Genomic DNA, 25,453 nt, shown 5'->3' with positions numbered 1-25,453 from the left:
CATAATTCAATAACATAATACAAAACAAAAAATGTTGTGCATCTATTATTTCCTTATTAAATGAAAGAAACTTTTGGGACAACCTAATATAATTTTATTGATGCCAAAATTACAATATTATATCGATATTATATATTATATATATATACGACAGAAAATATATTAAATACTATATAAATGAATGTGTCATTGTAAGTGGTGGATTGAACAGTTGCCACTCTTCTCCGTGAATATTCATTATTTCAATACTATAAATGTCAAGGGTGGCCGGATATCGCATTACTGTACATCCTGCTTGTGCCCCCTAATTGAATTATGTATGATCCATTTTGTTCTATTACTACAAAATAGATCATACATAATTCAATAAAATAATATAAAGCAAAAAATGTTACATCTATTGTTTCCTTATAAAACGAAAAGAATAAACAGTTGATAGCATAAATAGTTAATTACTTATTATGTTCCTATCTTCCATGTTGTTATTAATAAAACAAGAAGATTTTTCGTAAAAGAAGAAACAATTTTTAATATTGCATATTGATTAATTACAAAAATTCATTATAAAAACGTAATATTCTCGAATGATTTATATCAAATAAGTAACGAAGTGAATAAACTCTTATTAATTCCTTTTTTCTTATCCGTCAACCTTCTTATTATAAAAATGAACATCAATATCACTACTAGATATATCTTATTGCATATTATATTTTTTAATTCGTCGAGCTCTTTGGGCAACGAAATTCAGTCCATTAGATTTTCAGGGGTCATTTCGACCGGTAATCGTTATACAGATTAACTTCAGGAATATTCAGAAGAGAATTCGAATTACCACATGGAGGGGAAAGTCTGTTATAAGAAGCCTTTCTCTGTTTCTTCAGTCTTCAATTGTATCCATGGTCTTGGTGACAATATTGATACTGACTGATTACTCGAGAACACTTCATTAATATATGCACGACTGACTGAACAAAATTGAAAGAAGATATAAAGATAATCAAACAATTGAAGAAAAAAAAATTTATAAGTAAAGTGTAAAGAGAAAACAAGGATGTCTTGCAACGCACGAGTAGATCCGTTGAAGGTGAACTACGCGGTGACGGAACCAGGAGAAGAAGTGGTGATTACTGGCATCTCTGGGAGGTTTCCGGAAAGTAACAATATAATAGAGCTGAAAAACAATTTGATGAACAAAGTAGACCTTATCACGGAAAACTATTCAAGATGGAGACAAGGTAAGTGTGACTTAACTTAGAGCCATTCAGAATGTCGATGAAACCTTGTACATTGGCAGATCATGCGGAAATTCCAAAGGCTGGTGGTAAGCTGTCTGGCTTATCCAAGTTCGACGCTATCTTCTTCGGCGTTCATTACAAACAAGCTCATACGTTGGATCCTATGTGTCGGATTTTGCTGGAGAATGCGTACGAAGCCATCGTCGATGCAGGAATAAATCCTAGACAACTCAAAGGAACCAATACGGCAGTTGTTATAGGATCTTGTATCAGCGAGTCAGAGAAGACTTGGTTTTACGAAAAATTACAAGTAAACGATTTTGGCGTCATTCGTAAATTATAGTTCCCTAATGTTTTATAAATACTTTGTAAATATTAAAAGCTAATAGTCCTGCAAAATTATTTCCTGAATATGCTTCTACTCCAAATATATTTCAGGCGAATGGTTTTGGTATTACTGGATGCAGCAGAGCCATGTTGGCCAACAGGATCTCCTATTTTTTTGGTTTACATGGTCCATCTTACGCGATTGATACAGCTTGCAGTTCTAGCTTAGTCGCATTGGACCAAGCTTACAGATTGATACGAACTGGAGTATGCGACACTGTGATCGTTGGAGCATCCAATCTTTGTCTTCATCCCTACGTATCTCTTCAGTTCGCTCGTCTCGGTAAACTATAATAATTTTATTAAATCAATAAGTCTTCACTTGCGTAATCTCAACAAGAGATGGAATTCGTCAAATTTGTTTTAATCAAGCGCATTATCAGTCGCATTCATTAGATTCTCATTAATTACGGTAATTTGGATATTCTTCACAATGAGGCATTTATATGCATATGGATGGAGTCTCGTGGTAATAAATTGATATCTAATATCAGGTGTATTGTCCACTGACTGTCATTGCAAATCCTTCGACGCAAGAGCGAATGGGTACGTCCGCAGTGAGGCTATCAGCGTGATCATTTTACAGAAGGCGAAAAACGCAAAGAGAATTTACGCACAGGTCGTCTACACGAAAAGCAACTGCGATGGCTACAAGGAACAAGGAATCACATTCCCTGCCAGTAACGTCCAGAAAATGCTTCTGACAGACTTCTACAAAGAGTGCAAGATATCTCCTAATGAACTGGCTTTTTTGGAGGCTCATGGTACCGGAACTAGCGTCGGTGATCCTGAAGAATTGAATGCCATTGACAAAGTCTTCTGCCAGAACAGAACCACTCCTCTCAAAATCGGTTCGATTAAGTCGAATATGGGTCATACTGAACCCGCCAGTGGTCTCTGTTCAGTAGCCAAGGTATGAGACTCTTGTTGGAAATTCTCTAAAAATGTTGAAACTTTTCTTTAAAAATGGACTAGAGATGATAGAGTAAAAGTATAGAATTTTAAGATATTCTTCAAGTTAAATGAATAAAAATAGTATATAAGAGCAATGCTAATGGCAAGATGAGAATATAATAAAATAGTAATATATAAAAGTCAAATATAATTACAAATAAATATTTTAAGATCATTATTGCGATGGAAAGTGGCTTGATCCCACCAAATATAAACTTCAAAAGTCCCATGAAAGGCGTGACGTGCTTCGACGAAGGAAAGGTCGAAGTAGTTACAGAACCAACCCCATGGAATGGTGGTTACGTAGGAATAAATTCGTTCGGTTTCGGTGGGGCCAACGCTCACGTCTTATTAAAATCCTACACGAAGGAGAAAGTGAATAATGGTGCACCCTCCGACGATTTGCCTAGATTAGTAGTAGTATCAGGACGTACACAAGAAGCGGTAGAAACTCTCCTCAATCATGTAAGTAAATTGAAGTATAAAATAGTAGAAAATTCTAGGAAAATATAACGATTACTTTCCCAGATCGAAAGTATACCAGTGGACGTGGAGTACATTCGACTTTTGCACGATATTCACTCCGAAAATATAACTGGCCATCTATTTAGAGGGTACACAATAGTTGGATCTAAAACATCAGAGAAACCACCAAGGGACATCCAAGAGTACTCTGGCATGAAGAGACCAATTTGGTTTGTGTTCTCTGGAATGGGATCACAGTGGCCTGGCATGGGTACATATAGAAACGTTAACAACTTAAACAATTTGCAAGGAAATAATTAAAGAAATAATTAATCATTTTGAAATATAAAAGGTGAATCATTGATGAGATTCCCCATCTTCGCGAAGGCCATTCAGAAATGTGACGCGGTATTAAAACCACATGGCATCGATATCGTTAATATCATCACCAGCAAGGATAAGAAGACGTTCGATAATATTTTGAACTCGTTCGTTGGGATCGCCGTTATTCAGGTAAAACGATTGTAATTCTTCGAAAAATGATTTCCAACTCTCGCGCAGTAGTAACGAGTGATGTTTCTTCAGATTGGTCTCGTGGATCTATTAACATCCGTGGGTATCGAACCGGATAATATAATCGGTCACTCTGTCGGAGAACTTGGCTGTGCTTATGCGGATGGATGCTTTACGGCCGAGCAAATGGTGCTTGCAGCATATTCGAGAGGTTTAGCGTCTATCGAGACCAAAATGATTCGAGGATCTATGGCAGCAGTTGGTCTTGGATATGAAGAGATCAAAGATATGTGTCCATCGGATATAGAGGTTGCTTGCCATAACAGTTCCGATAGTTGCACCATTAGTGGCCCAGCTGAGTCCATGAAGCAATTCGTTGCCCAGTTACAGGTTTGTTTTGAAGGATATGATTCTGTGAAAGTCAATAACAATTCTTCAGAAAATAATCCTTTGATTTCTTGTAGAACTGTAGTATGCAATATTAGTATTATTGCAATATTAGTAGTATTGCAATGTAGTATTGCAATACTAGTAATATGAAGGGCTCAAAATCTACAAATTGAGTTTTCTCTGTGATTCTTCCAGGCCAACAAGATCTTTGCAAAGGAAGTAGCATGCAGCAACATAGCGTATCACAGTCGCTACATCGCGGACGCAGGACCAAGATTATTATCATATCTGAAGAAAGTGATTCCCAAGCCACAAGCAAGAAGTTCCAAGTGGGTGAGCACTTCCGTACCACGCAGTCAATGGTACACGGAAGCTGCCAAGTATTCTTCCGCCGAATACCACACCAATAACCTGTTGAGCTCTGTCCTATTCGCGGAAACAGCGACAATGATTCCATCTGATGCTATAACCATAGAAATTGCACCTCATGGTCTGCTACAGGCAATTTTAAAGAGATCCTTAAGTCAGTCTGTAACGAATATTGCACTGACTCAGAGAGGCCATAAAGACAATGCCGAATGCTTGTTGCAAGCCCTTGGAAAATTATACGACGTTGGTCTACAGCCACAACTTGCGAATATTTATCCGCATGTAGAGTTTCCTGTTAGTCGGGGCACTTCCATGGTCTCTCCTTACATTAGGTGAATATAATAAAATAACATACATATATATAACTAAGTTTCCAGATTTGTACGTCCTAACTTCACTCTTGTTTCAACAAGCAAAAAGATTTTGAATATTTTTGGAAATACAATAACTTTCAAAACTATTACAACACTTTTTGAAAATGAATGACTTTCTTTAAAATTGGGCCAAACGACTTGGCTTTTTTTTAGGTCTTTTTAAAAAGAAATAAAGATCGCAACATAGATCTAAAATTGTTGTCAAATTTCAGATGGGAGCATTCTGAAGACTGGTTCGTACCAGTGTATACTCAACGTCAGAGGATTACCACAGCAGAGCGAATGATTGAGGTAGCTCTGAAAGATGAGAACTACGAATATATAATGCATCATGTGATCGACGGAAGAAACTTAGTCCCAGCCACAGGTTACCTTATTATGGTCTGGGAGACGGTTAGTTTGTTGCAAGGAGCACTTTACGACGAAGTATCAGTGGTTTTTGAGAATGTGAAATTCGAACGTGCAACAAACATGCCCGAATCCGGTTCTATTTCATTAACTGTCATGGTTCAAAGAGGTATACATCTTTTTATTCGGTTTTTAATTCTGAGGCATTAGTGATGTAAAGAAGGAAGTAAAATGAGAGCAAAGAATTAACCCTCCGCCGACAATATCGTTTTTCACAAACGTGGTTTGCATAAAGGGTCTTCAATTCTCTGCCTAATTTCTTATTGTTTTGAGCTTTAAAAAGATCTGGGAAAATTCCGAGCTACATATTATAATCCCTAATTTACTATATGCGTGATACTTTAGCCACATTTTGTACCTGAAATCGATAAGTCCACTTTTTCCAGATCATCTTAGAGCTTGTTTAATTGCATTCAGCAGATTGCAGATAATGTAAAACATTTTCAGGATCTGGAAAATTCGAAATATCAGAAGGATCCACGACAGTAGTGACAGGATCAATTCGTGTACAAACGAATCCTGCGCAGGAGAAGATTCCAGCCAAATTCTTGACTGAAATTGAGGATGAGGAAGTTCTGACCAGCAAGGATATCTATAAGGAGTTAAAACTTCGTGGTTACCAATATACTGGACCGTTCCGTTCGCTGAAGAGCGCTTCACTCAAGGGAACCAGGGGACGTATCGCTTGGATGAAGAACTGGGCCGTGTTTATGGATAATATGTTACAGATGAAGATATTGAATCTCGATACCAGAGCACTTTATGTACCAACAGCTATTAGGAAGCTAGTAATTGATGTGAAAGTTCATAACGAAAAGATTCGGAACCTTACCGAAGATAATAATGGTAATTTTAAAAGTTTAAACAAATTTGGAAACGTTAGAAATACTTGTACAATATTATTGAGTACCTCGGATGGCGCTCTGATAAGAAACGCTTACGATATAAAAATATAGAACTGCATAAACATCCGAGTCATAACGAGTTATAATAAATAATAAAACTTTGTTTTATAGAAATCCCAATCTCAGTGTACAATGACTACGACGTCGTAGTATCTGGCGGAATCGAAATCCATGGAATAAAGGCCAACGCGATTCAGCATAGAAGATTAATGTCTGTCCCCGTTTTGGAAGAATATAAATTTATAGCCAATCGTGACAAAGCACAAACATCATTAGAAGAAATGATCATCTTGTCTACGCAGATTGCGTTGGAGAGTCACATTATAAACACGCCAAAGATCCTCGAAGTGATCGATCAGGAGGAGAAAGTACCAACTGAAGAAACCCTCACTCCAATCTTTATGAAAGTATTAAGTAACATACCCATGATTCGTCCGAATTTGACACTTGCCGCAGAATCAGAACGAGGCGAAAAGTTATTGCTTCCTGAAAATATTACAGTAATAACACCAAAGAAATTGCCGGAGGATGCCAGTATCTTCATAGCAGCTGCTCATAATATTCTATCCAATAAATCGACTGACATTCTGGAACAACTTCTAGCTGCAACAATGGGTCATGGATTTATCCTGCTTCGAGAAAGTGTTGTCAATAAAGATACTTTCTCTTATCTTGAAGCTTGCGATCTGAATGTTGTACTGGAGAAGAGTTTCAAGAATCAAACTCTGTTGCTCCTGAAGAAAGCAGAGAAGCCACCTCAGAAGACAGAAGTAATATACGTGAACAACAATGAATTCACCTGGCTGGAAGATGTGAAGAAAGTCTTGAACAATGAAAAAGATAAAAATAGTAATGAGACGGTAAGATTGATACTAGTCGCAGAAGGAGATATGGAGAATGGTGTCCTAGGATTAGTTAAGTGTTTAAGAAGAGAGCCCAATGGTGAGATCGTGAAAACTGTGATAATCCAAGACGAGAACGCTCCCAAGTTTTCACTGAAAGATCCATTCTACTCCAAGCAGCTTGATATAGACATTAGCTATAATGTCTTAAGACCAGGGAAAATCTGGGGAACCTACAAACACGTGCCTTATCCAGAGCTGCGGCCAACTTTGACTTCTCATGGCTATGCCAATTTAAGGGTACGTAAATATTTCTTGTTATTTAAAACGAAAAATTTGTAATCTTTCAAAATTTAAAAGAGTTATGCAATAGGTCAGAGGAGACTTGAGTTCCATCCAGTGGTTCGAGGGTTGGATACAACCGAATGAAAAGTGTCAGGATAACATCGTCAAAGTAATATACTCTTCGTTGAACTTCAGAGATGTGATGTTGGCCACTGGAAAATTGATGGCGGAAACTATAGTGAAGAAGCGAGAAATGAGCGATTGCCTGATTGGTTTTGAGTTCAGTGGAATCGACTCTAATGGAAAACGCGTGATGGGTTTTGTCGAGAGCAAGTAAGATATACCTCAAATATCGGAACCTTACACGTCAGTAACATAGGTCTTCTGCTAATTTGATAGATTAATTACATCTTCAGGGGTATATCAAACCTGGTTACTCCCCATAAATTCACCCTGTGGCCAGTGCCAGACGAATGGTCCCTAGAAGACGCAGCAACTGTTCCGTCTGCCTACTTTACCGTTTTCTACGCCTTTTACTACTTTGGAAAATTAAGGAAAGGTGAGAAGGTGTTGATCCACGGTGGAAGCGGTGCAGTAGGTCAAGCTGCTATCAACGTGGCCCTCGCTGAAGGATGTGAAGTGTTCACGACAGTAGGAACACCTGAAAAACGGAAATATATCAGAGAAACGTTCCCCAGTATAGATGATGATCACATTGGAAATTCCAGAGATACCAGCTTCGAACAGATGATAATGAAACAGACACATGGAAAGGGAGTAGACATAGTTCTAAATTCCTTGGCTGAAGACAAGCTCCAGGCATCGATTCGTTGCCTAGGTTATCGTGGACGTTTCTTGGAAATCGGTAAATTCGACATGTCTGTCAATAATCAACTTGGAATGGAAGTGTTTTTGAAAGAGATTAGCTTTCATGGAATCATGCTTGATGCCATGATCCATGGTACCTTACCTCATATAAGGGAAGAAGTACATCATTTTCTTAATGCCCAGGTGAACCGAAAATGTATCAAGCCTTTGGCAAGAAAATGCTTTGAAAAGAACCAGTTAGAAGAAGCTTTCAGGTATATGGCGGGAGGCAAACACATTGGAAAGGTATAAATATTATTTGTCCCCTATAATTGATATCTCGTAAATAAGTATTACCCAATCGTTTACAGATTCTGATTAAGATAGCAGATGAGAAAGCACCTTTGAATACACCAATTCTTGCTTACCCTCGCTTCAATGCTACGAGTAACAAGAGTTACGTAATCATAGGTGGTTTAGGAGGATTAGGTCTAGAACTTGCAGACTGGTTAGTCCTACGCGGTGCCAGAAACCTGGTAATAGTTACTCGAAGCGGAATCAAAACAGGCTATCAGAAATTAAGGATAGATATCTGGAAATCCTATGGAGCGAAAGTCCTTATAATTTCTGGTGTAGACGCATCAGAAACGGATGACTGCGAGTTTATCTTGAAATCAGCAGAAAAACAGGCGCCTGTGGATGGTATCTTCAACCTGGCAGCTCTGCTGAAGGACTGTCTGATGGTAAACCAAACTATGGAATCATTCGAAGAAAGCATGAAACCCAAAGCCAGAATCACCAGAAAGCTGGACGAACTTTCTAGGAAGATTTGTCCAAATCTTCGACATTTTGTGGTGTTTTCTTCTTTGTCATGTGGAAGAGGAACTGCTGGTCAATCTAATTATGGTATGGGAAACGCGGTATTAGAGAGGATTTGCGAAAGAAGAGTGGAACAAGGTCTTCCTGGCATGGCCATTCAATGGGGCGCTGTGGGGGATGTGGGTATTGCTGCAGAAATGCTGGAGAATAAACACCAGCTGGTGATCGGTGGAACCTTGCCTCAGAAAATATCCTCATGTTTAGAAGAATTAGACAAGTTCATGTGTCAGAATAGACCAATTGTGGCTAGCATGGTGGTTGCAGAGAAAGTACCTAGTGCTAATGAAGTTAGTAATGTTCTTGAAGCAGTGATGAATATTATGAGTAAGTATTCTTTATATATGTGTCATGTAAGTTTACTTGTAGTTCAATTTTCATGCAATGAGATTATTCTTTTATTATAGATATAAAGGATATGAAGACCGTGAGTCAGAATTCTTCTTTGGCTGAGCTGGGCATGGATTCCATGATGGCTGTGGAGATCAAACAGACACTAGAAAGAGACTTTGAGGTGTTTCTAACTGCACAAGATATTAGAGTCTTGAACATTGCCAAGCTTGTAGAAATGTCTGCAAAAGATACAAAGAAGCAAACAAAACAAATCAAAAAAACAACGACAAAGACAGAAAAAATGATTGGCATGAGATTGCTGATGAAGACCTTGAACGTTTCCGTACTAGATGGACAGTATTGCGTAGAGCTTCCAGTTAAATGTGGTGAAAAAAGAAATGAAATATTTCTTATACCGGGTATTGAAGGATCTGCTGCGATTTTTGCTGAATTAGCATCAAAATTAAAATTCCCTGCCACTTGTTTGCAATTAGGAATATACAACATTAATGACTCAGTGGAGGAAATGGCTGAACGTCTTTTACCAGTATGTTTTAAAAAAAAAGAAAGATTTCACAGTATAAAAGAATATAATATTCCTCTTTCTTTTTCAGTATGTTTTAGCAAGGAGTAAAGGTCGCAGAGATTTCACAATCGTTGGCTATTCATATGGATCACTGATAGCCATAGAATTAACAAGGAGATTAGAACCTTACATACTAATAGGTCAACTCATATTAATAGACGGATCTCCCGATTATATGAAGGCCATAAAATCAGAGCACCTTGCATCGCCTACGGAAGACGAATATCAGAATACATTTCTGATTGAAATATTGAATGTCATCAAAACGCCAATCATCACAGAGGTGAAATATCTTTTCAGTACTAGTCGGCCACTGCAAAGTTTAGGTCTAATTAATAATTAATAACTAATTCGTTCTCATAGATCGCATTAAAACTGAAAAATTGTAGTAATTGGAATGAAAAGTTGGATCTAGTAACCAAATACACAACCGACGAAATTCATAAGGTCTATTCGGCAGAAACTCAAAAGAAAATTATATCATTTATTTATAACCGTCTTTGTGTATTAGATAAATACGATCCCTCTTCTGTACCGCCTCTTAGAACGCCTATCAGGTTACTGGTACCAACGACGCCAGCTGTGATACTTCCAGATTCAGATTACGGTTTGCAGAAGGTAATATCTAATAATATTAAACAGTATTAGTAGCCGACTTGTGAATAAATATAATGAAACTATTTTTCTTGTTCAGTTAACTCACGGAAAAGTAGAAATACACAAGATCGAAGGAAATCACATTTCCATATTGGATGATAAGATTACCGCAGCAGCAATTAACGGCGAACCTTTAGAAGATGCGAAAACATTCAAAGAGACTCTAAATTTCGCAAGTTCTGAACTGGAATTACATGGAAAGAATGAAAATTTTATGGGGTTATCGTAAAAATGAGTAAGAATGATTCATTCTTCAAAGATATCTATCATTCCATACTTTCCATTCATTACAAATGAATGAAAAACTCAATATTAATGAAATGTTGTCATATCTTTATGCAAAATCATCATACATTCAGAAACACAGTAAATTCATTCGTACGACAAACGATCTACGTATCACCCATACAGTAAATTGAATTATGTTTCACACAACCTTAACATTATACACGTGTAACATACACATAGTGTAGAAATAAAGCTACCTTATTACGAATAATCTTTTTTTCTATTTTATCCCTGTTTTTGCGCATTCTTTTATGTTTTTTATTTTCTTTTCTTTTTTATATGTATTGTATTTTTATCGTACTACAATTTTAATCGCAATCAAACGCAACATACTGCATACACAAAAAAGCACAGATGATAGCGTAAAATTAATAATAATCATACACTTATGCTGTGTTAATAATAATTACAATAATACTGAGTTTCACATTAAATCCATGAACGTATTTATTAAAGAATCCTATTTTTATATTTCTTTTTATTTTTAATCAATTTTCACACACAAATCATATTATACGAAAGGAACTTGATGTTTAGCCTTTATCTTTATATAGTAATTGATACATACATATGTCTCAAATAACTAAATAATTAGTTAACTAATAGAGAATAGTTCCATGTTATAGAAAGACTTCATTCCAAGTACTTTGTACAACATTACACAAACATGTGGAGTCCGATAAAAAATATAATGTATAACTTTCGTTTCTTTTAACTTTCGTACATAATACAACTCGATATCGCGTTCTTTGTTTGCTAACGATATACAAAGATGTAAAAGTAACTTACTAACGAATTGCCTTCATAATTCCATTGGCTCGAAAATTGATGAATTGCTCGATATCGTCTGATTCAAATCAGCAATCGCTTCGTTGTTGTTATTATTATTATTGTTGTTATTATCGTTGTTATTATTATCGTCAGACGTATTAGGAATCGGAGTTGGTGTATCTCTAGTTGGAAATATACGAAGATGTTTGCTCGGTGGTTCCCAAAGGACTAAAGCCATGGAGGGCCTTTCCCTGAAAGAGAAAAACTGTAAACCTTCACACTTTATCTTATTTACTAACAGAAATTGCATCATAATGAAAGAAACAAAATATTTGATTTAATTTAAATTAATTTAATTGAAATATGTATACTCACAATTTGGATAACAGGGAATTTGGAAGGATTGGTTCATGTTGGATTCTCTTCAGTTCCTCTGAAAGAACTAGCCTGGGTCCAGTTTTGATTTGATCTGCATTAGCTGTATCCAATTCTAGTTCCATATTCAACTCCCTAGGATTAACTGGTTGTGAGTCAGCTGTTGAAGTTGATGGCACTGAAGACTGTTGATAATTGGAACTAATATGTAAACCTTTAAAATGTGCAGCCATTTTTTCTTCTGTTATAAACTGTTTCGTTTGTCTCCTGTAATCATCCATTACATTACATTATCCATTACATATCAAACTGAAAAAATGGAAAGGTTTTTCTATAATATATACCATTATATAAATTACTTACATATCTAGCAGATCGCAGGTCTCAAGTTTTCTCTTCTGATGAAGAATTGATTCGAAACTTGGTCCTCCGGTAAATCTGACTAATTCTGGTTGTTGGAGAGATGGTACACTCCATGGTATAGACATTGGAGGCACCTGTGGTATTTGCATCCATGTCTCTGGTTGTTGTGAAGTATTTTGCTGATTCATCATATGTTGAAATATGGATGAAGGTGTATGGAGATTCGTTCCTCCCATTGCATTCTGAACCGGAGTAGGAAAATAGATTTCATACTACTTAGATACTGCTGCATACTTTTAAGTATTAACTATAATCAACAAACAATCTCAAGTACAACAATTTGTTTTCAAAAATTTATAACATAACAATTCCCTGAATATTTAATTTTATCTGTTACAAAAATAACAGTATTTGCGATGGGTAGTAGCTTTGGACTGTTTTCATATGTAAATATCATATTAACAAGATTCAAAGGAATTTTGAATGAAAATAAAATGCTTTTTTCATAGAGTATTTTGTTTGGATTTGATTAAATCAATATGTAAAATTTGTAAATAGTAAATTGCCTACTGTCATTTTGAACCACCGAGAACTCAAGAGAACGTGCTTTGGCCTTCGAGTGTACGTCTTCACAGGCAGTGCTTATGAAGAATCTCACAAAAGCATCGGCGTTGTGTAACATATACGTTTTTGGCGCAAGTCTCGTGAAAAAAGAGTATGATAAAATACGTTAGAAGACACTTCGTCACACAATGTGAATCCTTGAACTATTTTTCAGACGCTAACCTCTATTGTTCACTTGCCGTTAATCAGGAAATGCACGGCACTTACTGTAATATGTATAACGATACGTAAATGCGTACTAAACCGAGAGTGATGGAAATTGAAATATTACACTCAACGATATATTTATCTACAACGTGCGCTCTATAATACGCGACACGCTATTCGAGAAAGATCGCACAGAACTAATTGTTTGTTTTCGTCTCGAAATGTCACGATAGAATTGATAGAACAGATGGTGGTACCTATGGTCCATATAGTATTTAATAAATAATCCGCGTGACTCTATCTTCACTGTATAAATCCACGCAAGAGTTTCTAGGAATTCTGTGCATACATAAATTTCAAGATCAACTTCACCGCAAAACAATACTACTCATTCGCTGCTTTACTTAACCATACGCATGGATTCTAAGCTTTAAACTACGAATTTGACCTGTAGTAAGATGTTCGCGCATGCGCGAACTCGTCGCGGCGAAATATGTTTTTACAAAACTCTCGAATATTCTCGTGTGTAGACAAAACTTATAAAAAATTGGAAATTTATCTTAAATAAAGTAGTTCGCAAAAATATTTGAATAGTGATGATATAAAACTTCTATATATGTGTGTGTGTGTGTGATGTATAAAATATTTTGAAATTTCATTCACATTGTAATAAAACACGATTGTTATAACTATAATTAGTAGAATTTGGAACCAATCTGAAAATGTATATAAGAGTTACAAAATATTTATTGCAAACATATATCTAGTAAAAAATTAGTACGCAGTATGAATAGCCATCTTAAATGTATAATAAATGTTAAAGATGGTCTCAGTTTAATGAATAATTAGCTCTTTGAATACTTTTGATTTGATTCACAGTAGTTTAAAAATACAAAATATCAATTTACAGCTTCGTAAACTTTTGACGAAGCCTTCAAATAGAACTTTTGGTTCAGAGATAATATATTTTTATAGTATTATAAATATAATTTGGCAACTTTAGAATACTTTGAGAATGTATAAGTATCTGACAAGTGTAAAGAAAACACGTGTTATTAAATGCGCAATAATACACATCACTGGCGCCTTAGAAACTGCAACCACACTCGCAAGACTGTAAAAGAATTATGTTATCTCGCTGTAAACTCAAAAAAATTATTCATTCTATGAATTAATTGTAATTTTATTTTGTAAATAATTCACATTTGAATAACTTCTTAACATTATATTTCATCGATATTTTAAAATAAGAAAAAGTCGGAAATAACAACATTCTTCGCAAATTACAGTCATCAATCAAAAATTATGCATTGTCATTTTTACTACAATAGAAATATCTGCATGAACATCCTGTATAAGAGACGTGACGTTATAACGTTAATTATATACTTTAAGTTTTTGTCATGGATAGAACCGAAAATCTACCTGCTGGATCTTAATTTGACAGTAGTATAAAACCTGTTTAGCTGTGAAAGTTCGGTGCGCGAAATAAGAAAAAATTGCTCCGTCTATCATTATTCTCCTTTTATCCAGGCCTCAGTCTCGGCTCCGTAAACCTTCCTAGAAACAGTTGACTCAAGATAATATAAATCTCCAATCTTATTTCTCTTACTTATAAACATCATTCCTTTATCTTCAAAAAAATTCGAAAAATATTTGTAGGAAGATATTGATAAAGATATTAAACCTCGCATAGAAAGTGAAAATAATCTAATCAGGATTCTTCCAGCTCGATTAGTTCTCGTTAACTTTGAAATATATGTAAACTTATATCTTTTAATTACAAACATTGTTTCCTCATCGATAAACAAATATATTCAATAATTATTTGTTAAAATATACTTAGAAATATATTGACCCTTTTGAAAAAATAAAAATAATCCAATTAGGTTTTTCCAATTCGTCTAGTTCACGTTAACTTTGAGCGTACAATTATGCAAATGAGGCCATGAGTAGATAAAACTTTTCTTGTAAATCGTCGATGGCACAAATTCACGCACGACTCCTTGAAACCTGTTTTGCATCGTCGTTTACCTGCTGCACAGAATACAAATAAAGAAATGCATAGTAACCATGGAATAATTTTGAACTGTGTAAAATGGTCAATTGGTATAAACGACCTTTTATTTGAATGATATGGAAATTGAAAATACAATTAATGCATTCCTGATTCCTAGCCTGATTGATATCGGCTGTCGTTCGTTCACAACTCAATGACGATCGTATCGGTTCGTATGCGTTTCCTCAAGAATAACCTTTCATAAATAAAGTTCCCGTCTCATCCTTCGCCGTGCAGTCAGGATTGAAAGCGGATTTTCCACAGCGATTCTCGATTGGCTCGCGTTTCTATGAATCCACTTTTATAATACATCACTTATCTACATACAAACACGCGAAAAATATGCCTCGTGCAATTTACAAGCATAAAATGCATATCTCATGTAATCGATTCCAACGAATTTTAAAATTCCTCTGAAATATTTTTTCGTTATAGGAAAATTCTAACAGCAATAAAATCGAGTACCGTAAGATTTTCATGTATATCCTTTGATCGTACCGCGGCTATATATAAATATCCAAAGTGAGTTATATAATTAATTATCGCTCGAACGAACCAATATTTCTAATTGTAAATCACTCGAACTATTTACACGTACGCCTCTACGTTGAATAACTTTTAATCGTGTCAAGGAGAGGATGATTGAACAGGAAACAAATCACCCTGATGATCGAGACAAATAAACTTCCATTTAAAAATAAGATATAAAATGAGTGGTCAACTGCGCGCTACGTGAGAATTACGAGGAGGGATTTCCCTTTTTGCGGCATGATTAATTACATTGTTGTGCCGGTGATACACGGTGGCGTCTCGATACCTGGCCAGATACTCCCTCGCTTACCGTATCATCATTGCAACGGCAAAAAAACAAGCGTCATTGCCCGTGGTCGCATCTTTCAGTGGAGACACGTGAGAAAGTAGAGACGTACAAGACACAGAGCGAGCTCACGTATGTTAAGGCCGTGTAGCCGGTTATTATGTAGCCGATATGGTTCCGAGGCAATTAATACTATTGTTATGATTCAGACGAATACGTCATGTGTGCTTGAACGGCGATGCAACCGCCGCGTTTCGATTAGTATGTATTCGACCATAGAGACTCGCGGCTGCTTGCTACCTGGTCCTGCTCGCCCTGCGAAACGAGCACCGCTCCGTTTGCGCTTTAATGGCTTTCTAAATAATGTCTTGGGAAATGTGTGCGCGCCTGCCACCCGGAACGGATGTAATTAACAGTTCAGTGTCGTGAGAGTATACAGTATGGTATCGACGAGTGATCGTTCGATTCGATATGGACTCTCTACGTTTCGTTTAATTCGCTGGTTGCAGGAGGAATCCTAAATTCGGCGGTGATCGGGCAACAGATATGGAATGCGGTGGAAGAACTGAAATGCACGATAGTCGCGCGGTGATTGTGTAAATGTATGCACGTTGCTGTGACTCAATCCATTGGAAAGGAAACAATGATAACGATGGACGTTCGTGAAAACCGTGTAAGGATTCTTTGACTTGGTTTTGCGACGAGGCGGCAAACAGCATTTGTAACAAACGATACGGGGAGTTTAGCGAAACGGGAAACGAGGGACAAATAAGAAATTATGCCGAACAATAACTTAACCGAAAAAGAGTCTTCAAACAGGAACAGTCTTTTGATGCAGGTCGAAAAAACATCGGGCGAGAGGTATGGCAAGAGCAACACAGTTTCCATCCAGAGGAGCACCGAAGAAATAGCCAGTAAATCAAGCAAGGCGACTCAGATTGATCTCATCCAATTGTCTTACGGTACACAAAGAATCAAACCGACTTCTCTGGCTTATTTGCCCAAACAGACGAGCGAATCCGGTTATCCCTGTTACTCCAAGAGCTCCTCCTTATGCCCGTCTCAGAGTGAATTAGTTCTATCGCCAAGGAACAGGAATAGTCGTTATGTAGCTTTAGATATGAGATCTATGGGTAGTTTCCCATTATCAAATAGTCATACCTCGGTAAATAATATGCCATACACATGTTGTTGTACGTGTGTGGGGTCACCTGTGCCTCCAACATCTTCCTCACAGCAGACGGAAGAACAAGATGGTCCTGAGGGTCTCTCATGGAGGAGACTTCACATGAGCAGAGCTAAATTGAAAGCAACTGCAACAACGTCAGAGTTATTAAGCGGTTTCGCTATGGTGAGCGCCATATCTCGTCATAGTATATAATCGTCTATTAAAATTCCTTGGACGACTGTTTATGCAGTGGTGATTAATCACGCCATTAACCATCCACACGTGGCCCTTGATGATCCTAATTGCCGATGCGCACAAATATTAGATATCGATCCGACGACAGAAACGTTTATTGATTTTAATCAGTGAATTTTCGTGACAGAAGGGGGAATATCATTATAATAAATTTCAAAATGCGTGTTGCTAAACATTTCAAGCAAGTAAATATTTCAAGAAAATCTGTGTTTGTATAATCAGAAAACCCACGACGGGTTACACAACGTTTCCTGAAAATCATTAGACAGAAGTGGACGACAATTCCGTGTAATCTTCAGTCTCGTCTATGATTACATAAGACAAATATCACTTTCTTTAACAATACACCTCGGCTTGACGTAGGCATAATTGATTTTACAATGGGTTTCGCAAATAGCGTCGAATCTGTGATCTCATTCGTAATCGCGCGTATAAACGTACGAATCGTATAAACCAGCTGACAGCAACATTTCTCGGAAGATACTTGTTTTTATTGGCCGGTAATAAAATCCGATGTAACTTTCATTTGCCTTTTTTTTATCTTTCCAGGTAGCTATGGTTGAGCTGCAAATAAACGAGCCAACCGCGGTGCCGGAGTGGCTGTTTGTGATGTTCGCTGTTTGCACAACCGTCCTAGTATCAGTACACATCTTTGCTTTAATGATAAGCACGTATTTATTGCCCAATATCGAGGCCATCAGTAAACTTCAGGTATCTCGGCTTGTCACGGAATCCCCTCATGAGAGAATGCGCGGCTTCATCGAGTTGGCTTGGGCATTTTCTACGGTGTTAGGATTATTTCTATTCTTAGTGGAGGTGGCTATACTGTGCTGGGTGAAATTCTGGGATTACTCGTTCACGGCCGCCACTGCCAGTACGATTATAGTTATCCCGGTCCTTATAGTGTTCATTGCCTTCGCCGTTCACTTCTATCATTCGTTAGTTGTATACAAATGCGAGTCCTCGGTATCTGATATGAACGAGCTGGAAAGCATCAAGAGAAATTTAGATAACGTGACGATGAGACAGAGCAGCGTGTGACGATTCTGTAAAAGATTGCCATCGACGTTCATTGATCGTTGAGTCCTTGCCTCCTAAAATATGCCCCAGACTGTACGTTATTTACTCGCGTCTCATTCCGTAGTATCGTAATTGTACTTAATGATATATATCCGAATACACGTAAACAGTGATGGAAAAAGAACACATTTAAGTTTATTCAATAACTTTACTTATTCAACACGAACACGCGCGAGGCGCGATCGTGTTTTTTTATTATATATAAAAATGTACATAGCTGTACACATGCAAGTCGAGAATTGCAACAGTACAAGCAAAGTGCTCTTATAAGTATATTAGCTATATTATTTTAGCATTTAATTATATTCTATTTATGACTTATAATTCCCGATTTCTTCTTTTAAATGTATTTTTCTCATTTACCTTGCTTTTTATTTCATACATCGTATCACTAATATGTATATATATAATATATATATATATAATATATGTCATTTTTTTGTCACTTAGTTTGTGGGAAAACTGAAGGACAGTCAAGTATGTTATTTATGTACATGCTTCCCATTCTGAAACTTGTTATCCTAGTCAAAATAAATAATCCATCAGACTTGAAGACTCTCGTTAATTAAAACGTGGCTCGTTACGTAAGTTTATAAAAAAGGAAAAAATATAATTTTACACATCTTTCATTTTCGCCATAAACTAAGTTATAATCTTATCGATCGATATTTTCTATATTGTTATGCGTTAAATTCTGTTTGTACAAAAAAAGCAATACGAATTAAAGAAGAGAATTAAAGCAAGAACATGATACAATCATTTCCCTATATGAAAAAGTAATTTATTGATGCAGCCCTAATAACGAAAGCATTGAAACACATTTTATTATTGCGCGATATCTCTATATAAAGATATACATCATGGTTTTTTCTCTTTTCAACTAAAGTGTTTAACTAACTACTTAAATTTGTTGAAACAAAATTTTATTCAATAAATCGCATCTTTGATTACAAAGTGAACGAAAAATTAACGATACAAAATTAATGCATAGAGTTAACATAACATAGTATGTATGTACATTCAATGAAATAAAAGAACTCAAAATGTACATTATGAAAACATTAACCCTATATTGTAGATAAAAGAAAAAAAGAAGAAATAGAAAGAAGAACAAACCATAAAATGAGTTTTAAGCTTTCTGAACTTTAATAGAACGGAGTTAAACTCATCCAGATTATGGATGATCTCAAGTCTTCTTCTTTTATGTTTACAACGGAAGTAGTTAAAATATACTTTGTCACTTATATCCTTATATCTTATGAGAGAAATATGTAGATATTTCTTCTGTACGACTCATCCAAAGATTACTTCATCTAGACGAGTAATGAATGAGAATAAATTGCTTGTGCTATGGACAGGTAAACGAATAAAGTATAGGAAGAATCACAATTTTATACAAAAACTAATTAGATTGTATAAAAAGGAGTATTTTATCAGTGTAATATTTAATATATCGTATAAATTGCTTAAATTCCTTTCATCCACATTAACACAAGCAAGAGAGAAAAATAAAAACAATCACATATGCAAATAATCTTTTGTTCTTTTTTTTAAAGTTTAGAATTATTAGTGTTTGTACATTAATCTATATTAATTTAACATTAATCTATTAACCTTATAAATGTAAGGACAAAATACTTAAAAGAAAAATGAAATATCGAAATTTTTCTAATGAACAAGATTGCAAGTATAATATTCTTTTCTTTTTTCCTTCGTCCACGTTACAGTTTAGAGTTTACTTTCTATCTCAATATACAAGTGTACAAGATATTGTATTTCTGTACCCGATGATATACTGTACCTATCATCATATTATACCATTCTAGGTGTAAAACAGATTACATTACAGATTAAAAAACGTATCGCTTTCCTTAAAATATTCTTATCCATAAAATATATTCACAGACCAAAATTCAAATATACATATATGTAATTCGTTCGTAATCTTTAGAATGTGATGAATAAAGTATTATAAAAACAAACAGTAAACAACTAACATCTTTTAGATTCTAGATTCCTTCGTAATCTACGGTAAATAATAGGAATTATGAAAGCAATTAATTTACTTTGTGACACATTGCGTAATATTGTATTATATATCATACTATGTTGTATCATATCAATCTATAGTATTATAAATTGAGAAAAATTGAACAAAAAAGATTGATTAATTATATCTTTTTGAGAAACCTCTAAATATGTTGGCTTTCATACAATTTACTCTCTCTCCTTCAGTCTTGTTTCTAAATAAACATATAAAGTCTTTCTGGTGCCCATCCATAGCAAGAGCTTAGTTAAAACACTCTATTTTTCCATCATAAATCCTTCTTTCTTATCACGAAATAGTCCTTGAAAATCAAGACACAAATACGCAATTTGCTCATTTTTTTTTTTTTTTTTTCTGTTGACAATAAAATTCTACAACATCCACTTTTCATTTCCCTAAAAATTGTTTGCAATTTTACATCGTGCTGTACAAAGTTAGCAAGATGTTTGGCAAGTTGAAATGCTTGCTGTTTATCCTAATAACGAACTGTAAATTTTTGTTCTTAAGTTTATAAAAACCAAAATTTATATACACGTTTGTGTAGAGAATGCTCTGTTCAATGCTAGCTCCAAGTAAAAGAAAGTCACAACCTACACACATACGTTCACTAGATTTTCATGGAAATCGTCGAATAATTATTAAATTACTCTATCCATAACTACACGTTACATACAATTAGTTTGATATTGATTGAACAATAAATTAAAAAGAACCTTTCTGCGTAGAGAATATCACACACATTTATAACAGAGTTATAGCAAAATTATTAATATGTATATGTGTTATTGGTTTAGTGTAAAAAAGAAGGAATACAAAAATTGTGTATTATGAAATATTAAAAATTTGTATAGTAAAGCCATTGTAAAACTAAAAAAAGAAAAAGATACCTATCCGTTTTTTTTTTAAGTGAATTTCAGAACACGTTTTTACGTATTTACTAAACTATGAAAGAGTAATTAGTAAACGGTATATTACCTTACCATTTACTTTATCTATTATACATAATTCATTCATTTACTCAACATCGAATTTAAGACACAAAATGAATACCAATGACATATTGATAATAGACAGTATTTTAAATACGCTTTCCGAAAATTGCTTTATCTGTCACTTTAATAAAAAAACTTTGTCGTAATTTGTATTGTATTTTTAATATCATATTAAATCAATGTCGTAGTGTAGTATACCTTTACGTTTCCCATGTATTAAATCGTAATTTGCATTGTGGCATTAAAAGACGCATGTGTAAAAAAAAATTACTTACATTAAATGACATTGATAAAAATAAGGACGTTATGATAAGTGACAATGGGATTCTATTAGTAGCTTTCCTCCCATAATGTGTAATATACACAAACCCATGACTGTTGTCAAACTTCCATGTGTTTGGAAGGTTGTTGAGATATGAATGGTTCGCTCCACATTCGACGTAAATCTCCCTGTAAATACCACATCCGTTACAATTCACGTCGTTTACATAAAAAGAAATTAGAAGTACTAAGTAAAAATACCTTCAAATATGCCATTGTGAGCAATGGCAATAAAGTAAAGGGCACAAGGTACAATAAGGCAGGTTGCGCAGCTTTGAACACCTCAGAGCTTACAGTAGCAGTAAGTAAACCAAGAAAATAACCGATGAGTGAACAATGAAAATAACTAATGCGATTGATGTGTCGTGGCGGTGGAACTCCTGTTTCACAACCACCGGGTAACAATTGAGTCTTTTTGTACGCGTCATATCGTAAAACGAAGCAGAGCAGCAGGCCTGGCATAACGACATCGCCAAGACCTAACATTGAAAAATGTCCTGCTTGATGCATCGATGGAAACACTAATTTCCCAGGTAAAGGAAGTTTTGGTGCTTCTCTTGCTACACCGCCTAAGTGCAACCTTCTAGCCACAAGATTCACTGGATTATCTGCTGGTCTAGTTGCTACCTGTAAATAATAATACATAAAACACTTTAATACAAACGTTCATTTATCGCAAATTTGTTGAAACTTACCTTAACCATTACGTTTGTGCTGAATATATAAGATGAAAAGAAAACCCAGAAGACATCATAAATGAGTAATCCAGTTAAGAGTATGGTGGATACCTTTAGACTAGGTAATCGAATAAATGCAATGAATGCTACACAAAGTCCCATACCCATTGCATCCATGAGTAGCCAATGCCCAGTCAGTACCCAAATGCATACTATACTCACACTCAATGAAAATGAAAGTAATTCTGCACCAGTAAACCTTCCACAGACACCAAAGGATATTTTATTACCATCCGAACATGGTCTAATGATATATTGACACATGGGCAAAAGAAGAAATGCCAATGCAACTGCAGCTACGACTGCAAAATAAATATCCCTGATTAGATGCTGTTTTTTATATGAATAATAATAACAATCATAAAATCTATCAGTCTATGAAACTTACTTGCTGTACAGATTGCTACAAGCATTTGCATGCTATCAAAAAAGAAAAACATGACGAGTAGAGAAATGGAAGCACCAAGAGGTAGACAAAGAGCATGCATTGTATTTAGTGTTTGAACTCTTCCATTAGCACCATCTGCATTTGCTGTGCTGCTGTTACTCAAAATTCCAGTCAATAAATTACCACGTTCCTTTTCTTTTTCTCTTTCTCTAGCTTCCTGTTCCATGTTTAGAGATCGGAAACTGCCATAGACTATCAATAAAATTGATATTAGGAAAGTGGATATCCTAGATGAATCCATTATGGTATAAGCCCTAAAATGGTAAATGACCGTTGAACACCAGTATTAACTTCAATCAAGTAATACTTAGTTTATTACTTAATAATATTTTGATTCTAAAATAAATATTAATTGTAAGACTAACCACTGATAGTCAACTTGATACGTGGCCATCTTTAAAAATGCCTGGCCAAAGCATGAAACGCTATGCTAGGACACCTTCTGGCATTTAGATGTCCTATTTGAAAGTGCTTTCTGCTTGCACTAACCTACATCAGAGATCATCTGTAATCACTATAAATATAACACGTTAACATTTACAACATAAAAATCACCAAAACAGAAATACATATAATATATAGCTGCTGTACCTGCAACGCTGTGCATTCAACATTGTCAGTAATGAAATTAGGCCTTGTATAACTTCGGTCACCCCCTTTAAAAAATAAAACAAAAATACAACATCAGTGATATTAAACGACGAAATAAAACAATCAAAGTTACTACCAAGGTAATTACATAAAGATACAGAGTCCAGTCATCTAAAATGGGAACGCAAAAAAAAAAATAGTAATTCAATAGGTCAATGAGTTTTATGAGTTTTCGAAGAGTCGTTAACTAATATGGCAGTGATCGCATCGTGAGAAAACACGCTCGGAATGCTCGCAATAACTCAGAATAATTCACGTACATCAGTAAAAACCACCGAGATATTAGACGCGGAAGACACTTTCGTACAGCTACTTTCAAACTTTCGCTACACTCGTTTGTAACAACCAAACGCGGTGCAAGTGTAATATCAGCTACGATTGCCCTTTTACGAGATGTTAACGCTAGCAGTAAGCTTACTGCAATTCCACTGCCATCTCATTGAATATATCATAAGTGAATGGAACAAATATTAGAAAGAAATGAAAATTATTTGTAAAACATAGATGTACACCATTTTGGTAAACAGAAGGGTCACGTGACTAGCTGTGGCCCCAAGAGGTTGCTACTCCCTTACCCCAGATTATGTCTCGATGCGATATTTTAGAGACCCAGACATCTCACCTGGGCGGTCCGAAGTTTGGCCCTTTTGTACGTTCTCTCATCACCTCATGTATTCACGATTTCCGTGATAACGAGTAAAAGTCACGAGAGAATACGAAAACACGAGAAAAGTATATTAGCGCGCGATCGGTCAACTACCACAGTTAACTACACAGGTCAACTGTTGGTTGACAGGCGCAGAGCTGCGTCAAGATTCTCTACTGGGTGTTCGAAATGCATTAACTTTAACAAATTGATATCTGCAATAGTAAGGCAGTAGCAAGCAGCATGTATTTCCGTTTCGTTTATTTTAAATAAGCAACACTTTTTTTTAATGTATAAAAGGTATTTTCGACGAATTTCTGATATTATCTTCCAATAATGAATTTCACGTTGAAACATGCAACAGTCGACGCACGAAACTGTGTTTCATTATGTAATAGTTATATATTTCGTATATTATAATATAGTGAAAGAATGATTATATTCCTTTAATTGCAAAGAGTATATTTAATTTAAAAGAAAGTATCGTAAATTTACATTAGTTGTTATTTATAATTTTTAAGTATTGAGTTATAACGGGGATTTTTATTGTACATTTTACCTTTTTCTTGATAATTTCAAGAAAATTTACATTACGTCAGTAAAGCATATGTATTTATATATATATATATAAATCTTGGGGATAATGTATGTAAGAAAATTATATGTCTATATAACTTAGCATTTTATTTATTAAATTTTTTATTATATTGGTAGTTACATTTATGAGAATCTTAAAACACTTAACAAAAATACTTAAAAATAGCTTTATTTTAAAAATAAGTTTTCATTAGAAATATCAAATAGGAAATATATATGCATATCATAAACTGTTTTATATTATATATATATGCGAAGTAAGGGAACGGTATTCGAAAGGTAACTCGTATTACGGATTAAGAAATATTTTAAATTTTGATTTGATTCAATGAAATTAAAATTTACAATCATAAACTAAATATAACATATATGTAATATCTTAGGAGAATTTGTATCTTTTGTACTAAAATACCGACTGAGAAGAAGTAGTAGTTCTTGCGTCCCCTGTGATTTGCAGTGATGATTTTAGCACGTTTTTAATGACGGATGACAGGAGTTGAGTCGGTAACGTTGGTATTCGTTTTCATATTATCGATAAAGTAAAATAACATTGAACTCTATCTTTCATAACTTTGCTTATTAAACCTTATCGAAATAAGAAACATTAAATTATCTGAATCAAACGATTAATACATGTAGTCGATCGAAGTTTTCGCATTTCTGTGTTTCGTATATATA

The 25,453-nt window shown here is 35.1% G+C and overlaps 4 protein-coding genes across 14 annotated transcripts; 2 read left to right on the top strand and 2 right to left on the bottom strand.

The window, feature by feature from the left end:
* Positions 1-71: 71 nt before the first annotated feature.
* Positions 72-13,456, bottom strand: LOC126924901 (homeobox protein 10-like). 6 transcript variants are annotated; one of them, XR_007713748.1, is made up of 6 exons: positions 12,757-13,454; positions 12,187-12,428; positions 11,824-12,090; positions 11,467-11,699; positions 10,436-10,573; positions 10,197-10,357 (listed from the first exon to the last, which is right to left on the bottom strand). XR_007713748.1 is itself a non-coding variant. In XM_050739878.1 (5 exons), the coding sequence occupies exons 1-4, from the start codon at positions 12,760-12,762 to the stop codon at positions 11,480-11,482; spliced, it is 735 nt and encodes a 244-aa protein (XP_050595835.1). In that variant the 5' UTR covers positions 12,763-13,454; the 3' UTR covers positions 72-1,459; positions 11,467-11,479. The 6 variants fall into 6 exon arrangements, 5 of the variants coding, with proteins under 5 accessions (XP_050595835.1, XP_050595834.1, XP_050595833.1 ...); XM_050739878.1 differs by lacking the exons at positions 10,197-10,357; positions 10,436-10,573 and adding an exon at positions 72-1,459; XM_050739877.1 differs by lacking the exons at positions 10,197-10,357; positions 10,436-10,573 and adding an exon at positions 1,557-1,913.
* Positions 1,035-10,720, top strand: LOC126924888 (fatty acid synthase-like). The gene is made up of 19 exons (XM_050739840.1): positions 1,035-1,238; positions 1,298-1,548; positions 1,677-1,908; positions 2,120-2,538; positions 2,751-3,044; positions 3,108-3,315; positions 3,397-3,557; positions 3,630-3,947; positions 4,143-4,648; positions 4,903-5,207; positions 5,546-5,944; positions 6,115-7,145; positions 7,219-7,463; positions 7,547-8,243; positions 8,309-9,140; positions 9,221-9,693; positions 9,761-10,015; positions 10,096-10,350; positions 10,427-10,720. The coding sequence occupies exons 1-19, from the start codon at positions 1,055-1,057 to the stop codon at positions 10,616-10,618; spliced, it is 7,257 nt and encodes a 2,418-aa protein (XP_050595797.1). The 5' UTR covers positions 1,035-1,054; the 3' UTR covers positions 10,619-10,720.
* Positions 13,457-15,698: 2,242 nt separating the features above from the next.
* On the top strand, positions 15,699-19,082 carry LOC126924899 (calcium release-activated calcium channel protein 1-like). 2 transcript variants are annotated; one of them, XM_050739871.1, is made up of 3 exons: positions 15,699-16,248; positions 16,343-17,184; positions 17,806-19,082. In XM_050739871.1, exons 2-3 carry the CDS (start codon positions 16,612-16,614, stop codon positions 18,295-18,297), a joined length of 1,065 nt encoding a protein of 354 aa, XP_050595828.1. In that variant the 5' UTR covers positions 15,699-16,248; positions 16,343-16,611; the 3' UTR covers positions 18,298-19,082. The 2 variants fall into 2 exon arrangements, with proteins under 2 accessions (XP_050595828.1, XP_050595827.1); XM_050739870.1 differs by having other exon boundaries at positions 15,699-17,184.
* On the bottom strand, positions 18,471-24,542 carry LOC126924898 (signal peptide peptidase-like 3). 5 transcript variants are annotated; one of them, XM_050739869.1, is made up of 7 exons: positions 24,155-24,542; positions 23,473-23,537; positions 23,250-23,395; positions 22,822-23,135; positions 22,392-22,735; positions 21,898-22,323; positions 18,471-21,825 (listed from the first exon to the last, which is right to left on the bottom strand). In XM_050739869.1, the coding sequence occupies exons 3-7, from the start codon at positions 23,273-23,275 to the stop codon at positions 21,757-21,759; spliced, it is 1,179 nt and encodes a 392-aa protein (XP_050595826.1). In that variant the 5' UTR covers positions 23,276-23,395; positions 23,473-23,537; positions 24,155-24,542; the 3' UTR covers positions 18,471-21,756. The 5 variants fall into 5 exon arrangements, with proteins under 5 accessions (XP_050595826.1, XP_050595823.1, XP_050595822.1 ...); XM_050739866.1 differs by having other exon boundaries at positions 23,247-23,395; positions 24,108-24,540; XM_050739865.1 differs by having other exon boundaries at positions 23,247-23,395; positions 24,155-24,540.
* Between the last annotated feature and the right edge of the window lie 911 nt (positions 24,543-25,453).

This window comes from Bombus affinis, chromosome 15 (assembly GCF_024516045.1).
Source record: "Bombus affinis isolate iyBomAffi1 chromosome 15, iyBomAffi1.2, whole genome shotgun sequence".
Lineage (NCBI taxonomy): Eukaryota > Metazoa > Arthropoda > Insecta > Hymenoptera > Apidae > Bombus > Bombus affinis.
This window is presented reverse-complemented; position numbering and strand designations above follow the sequence as displayed.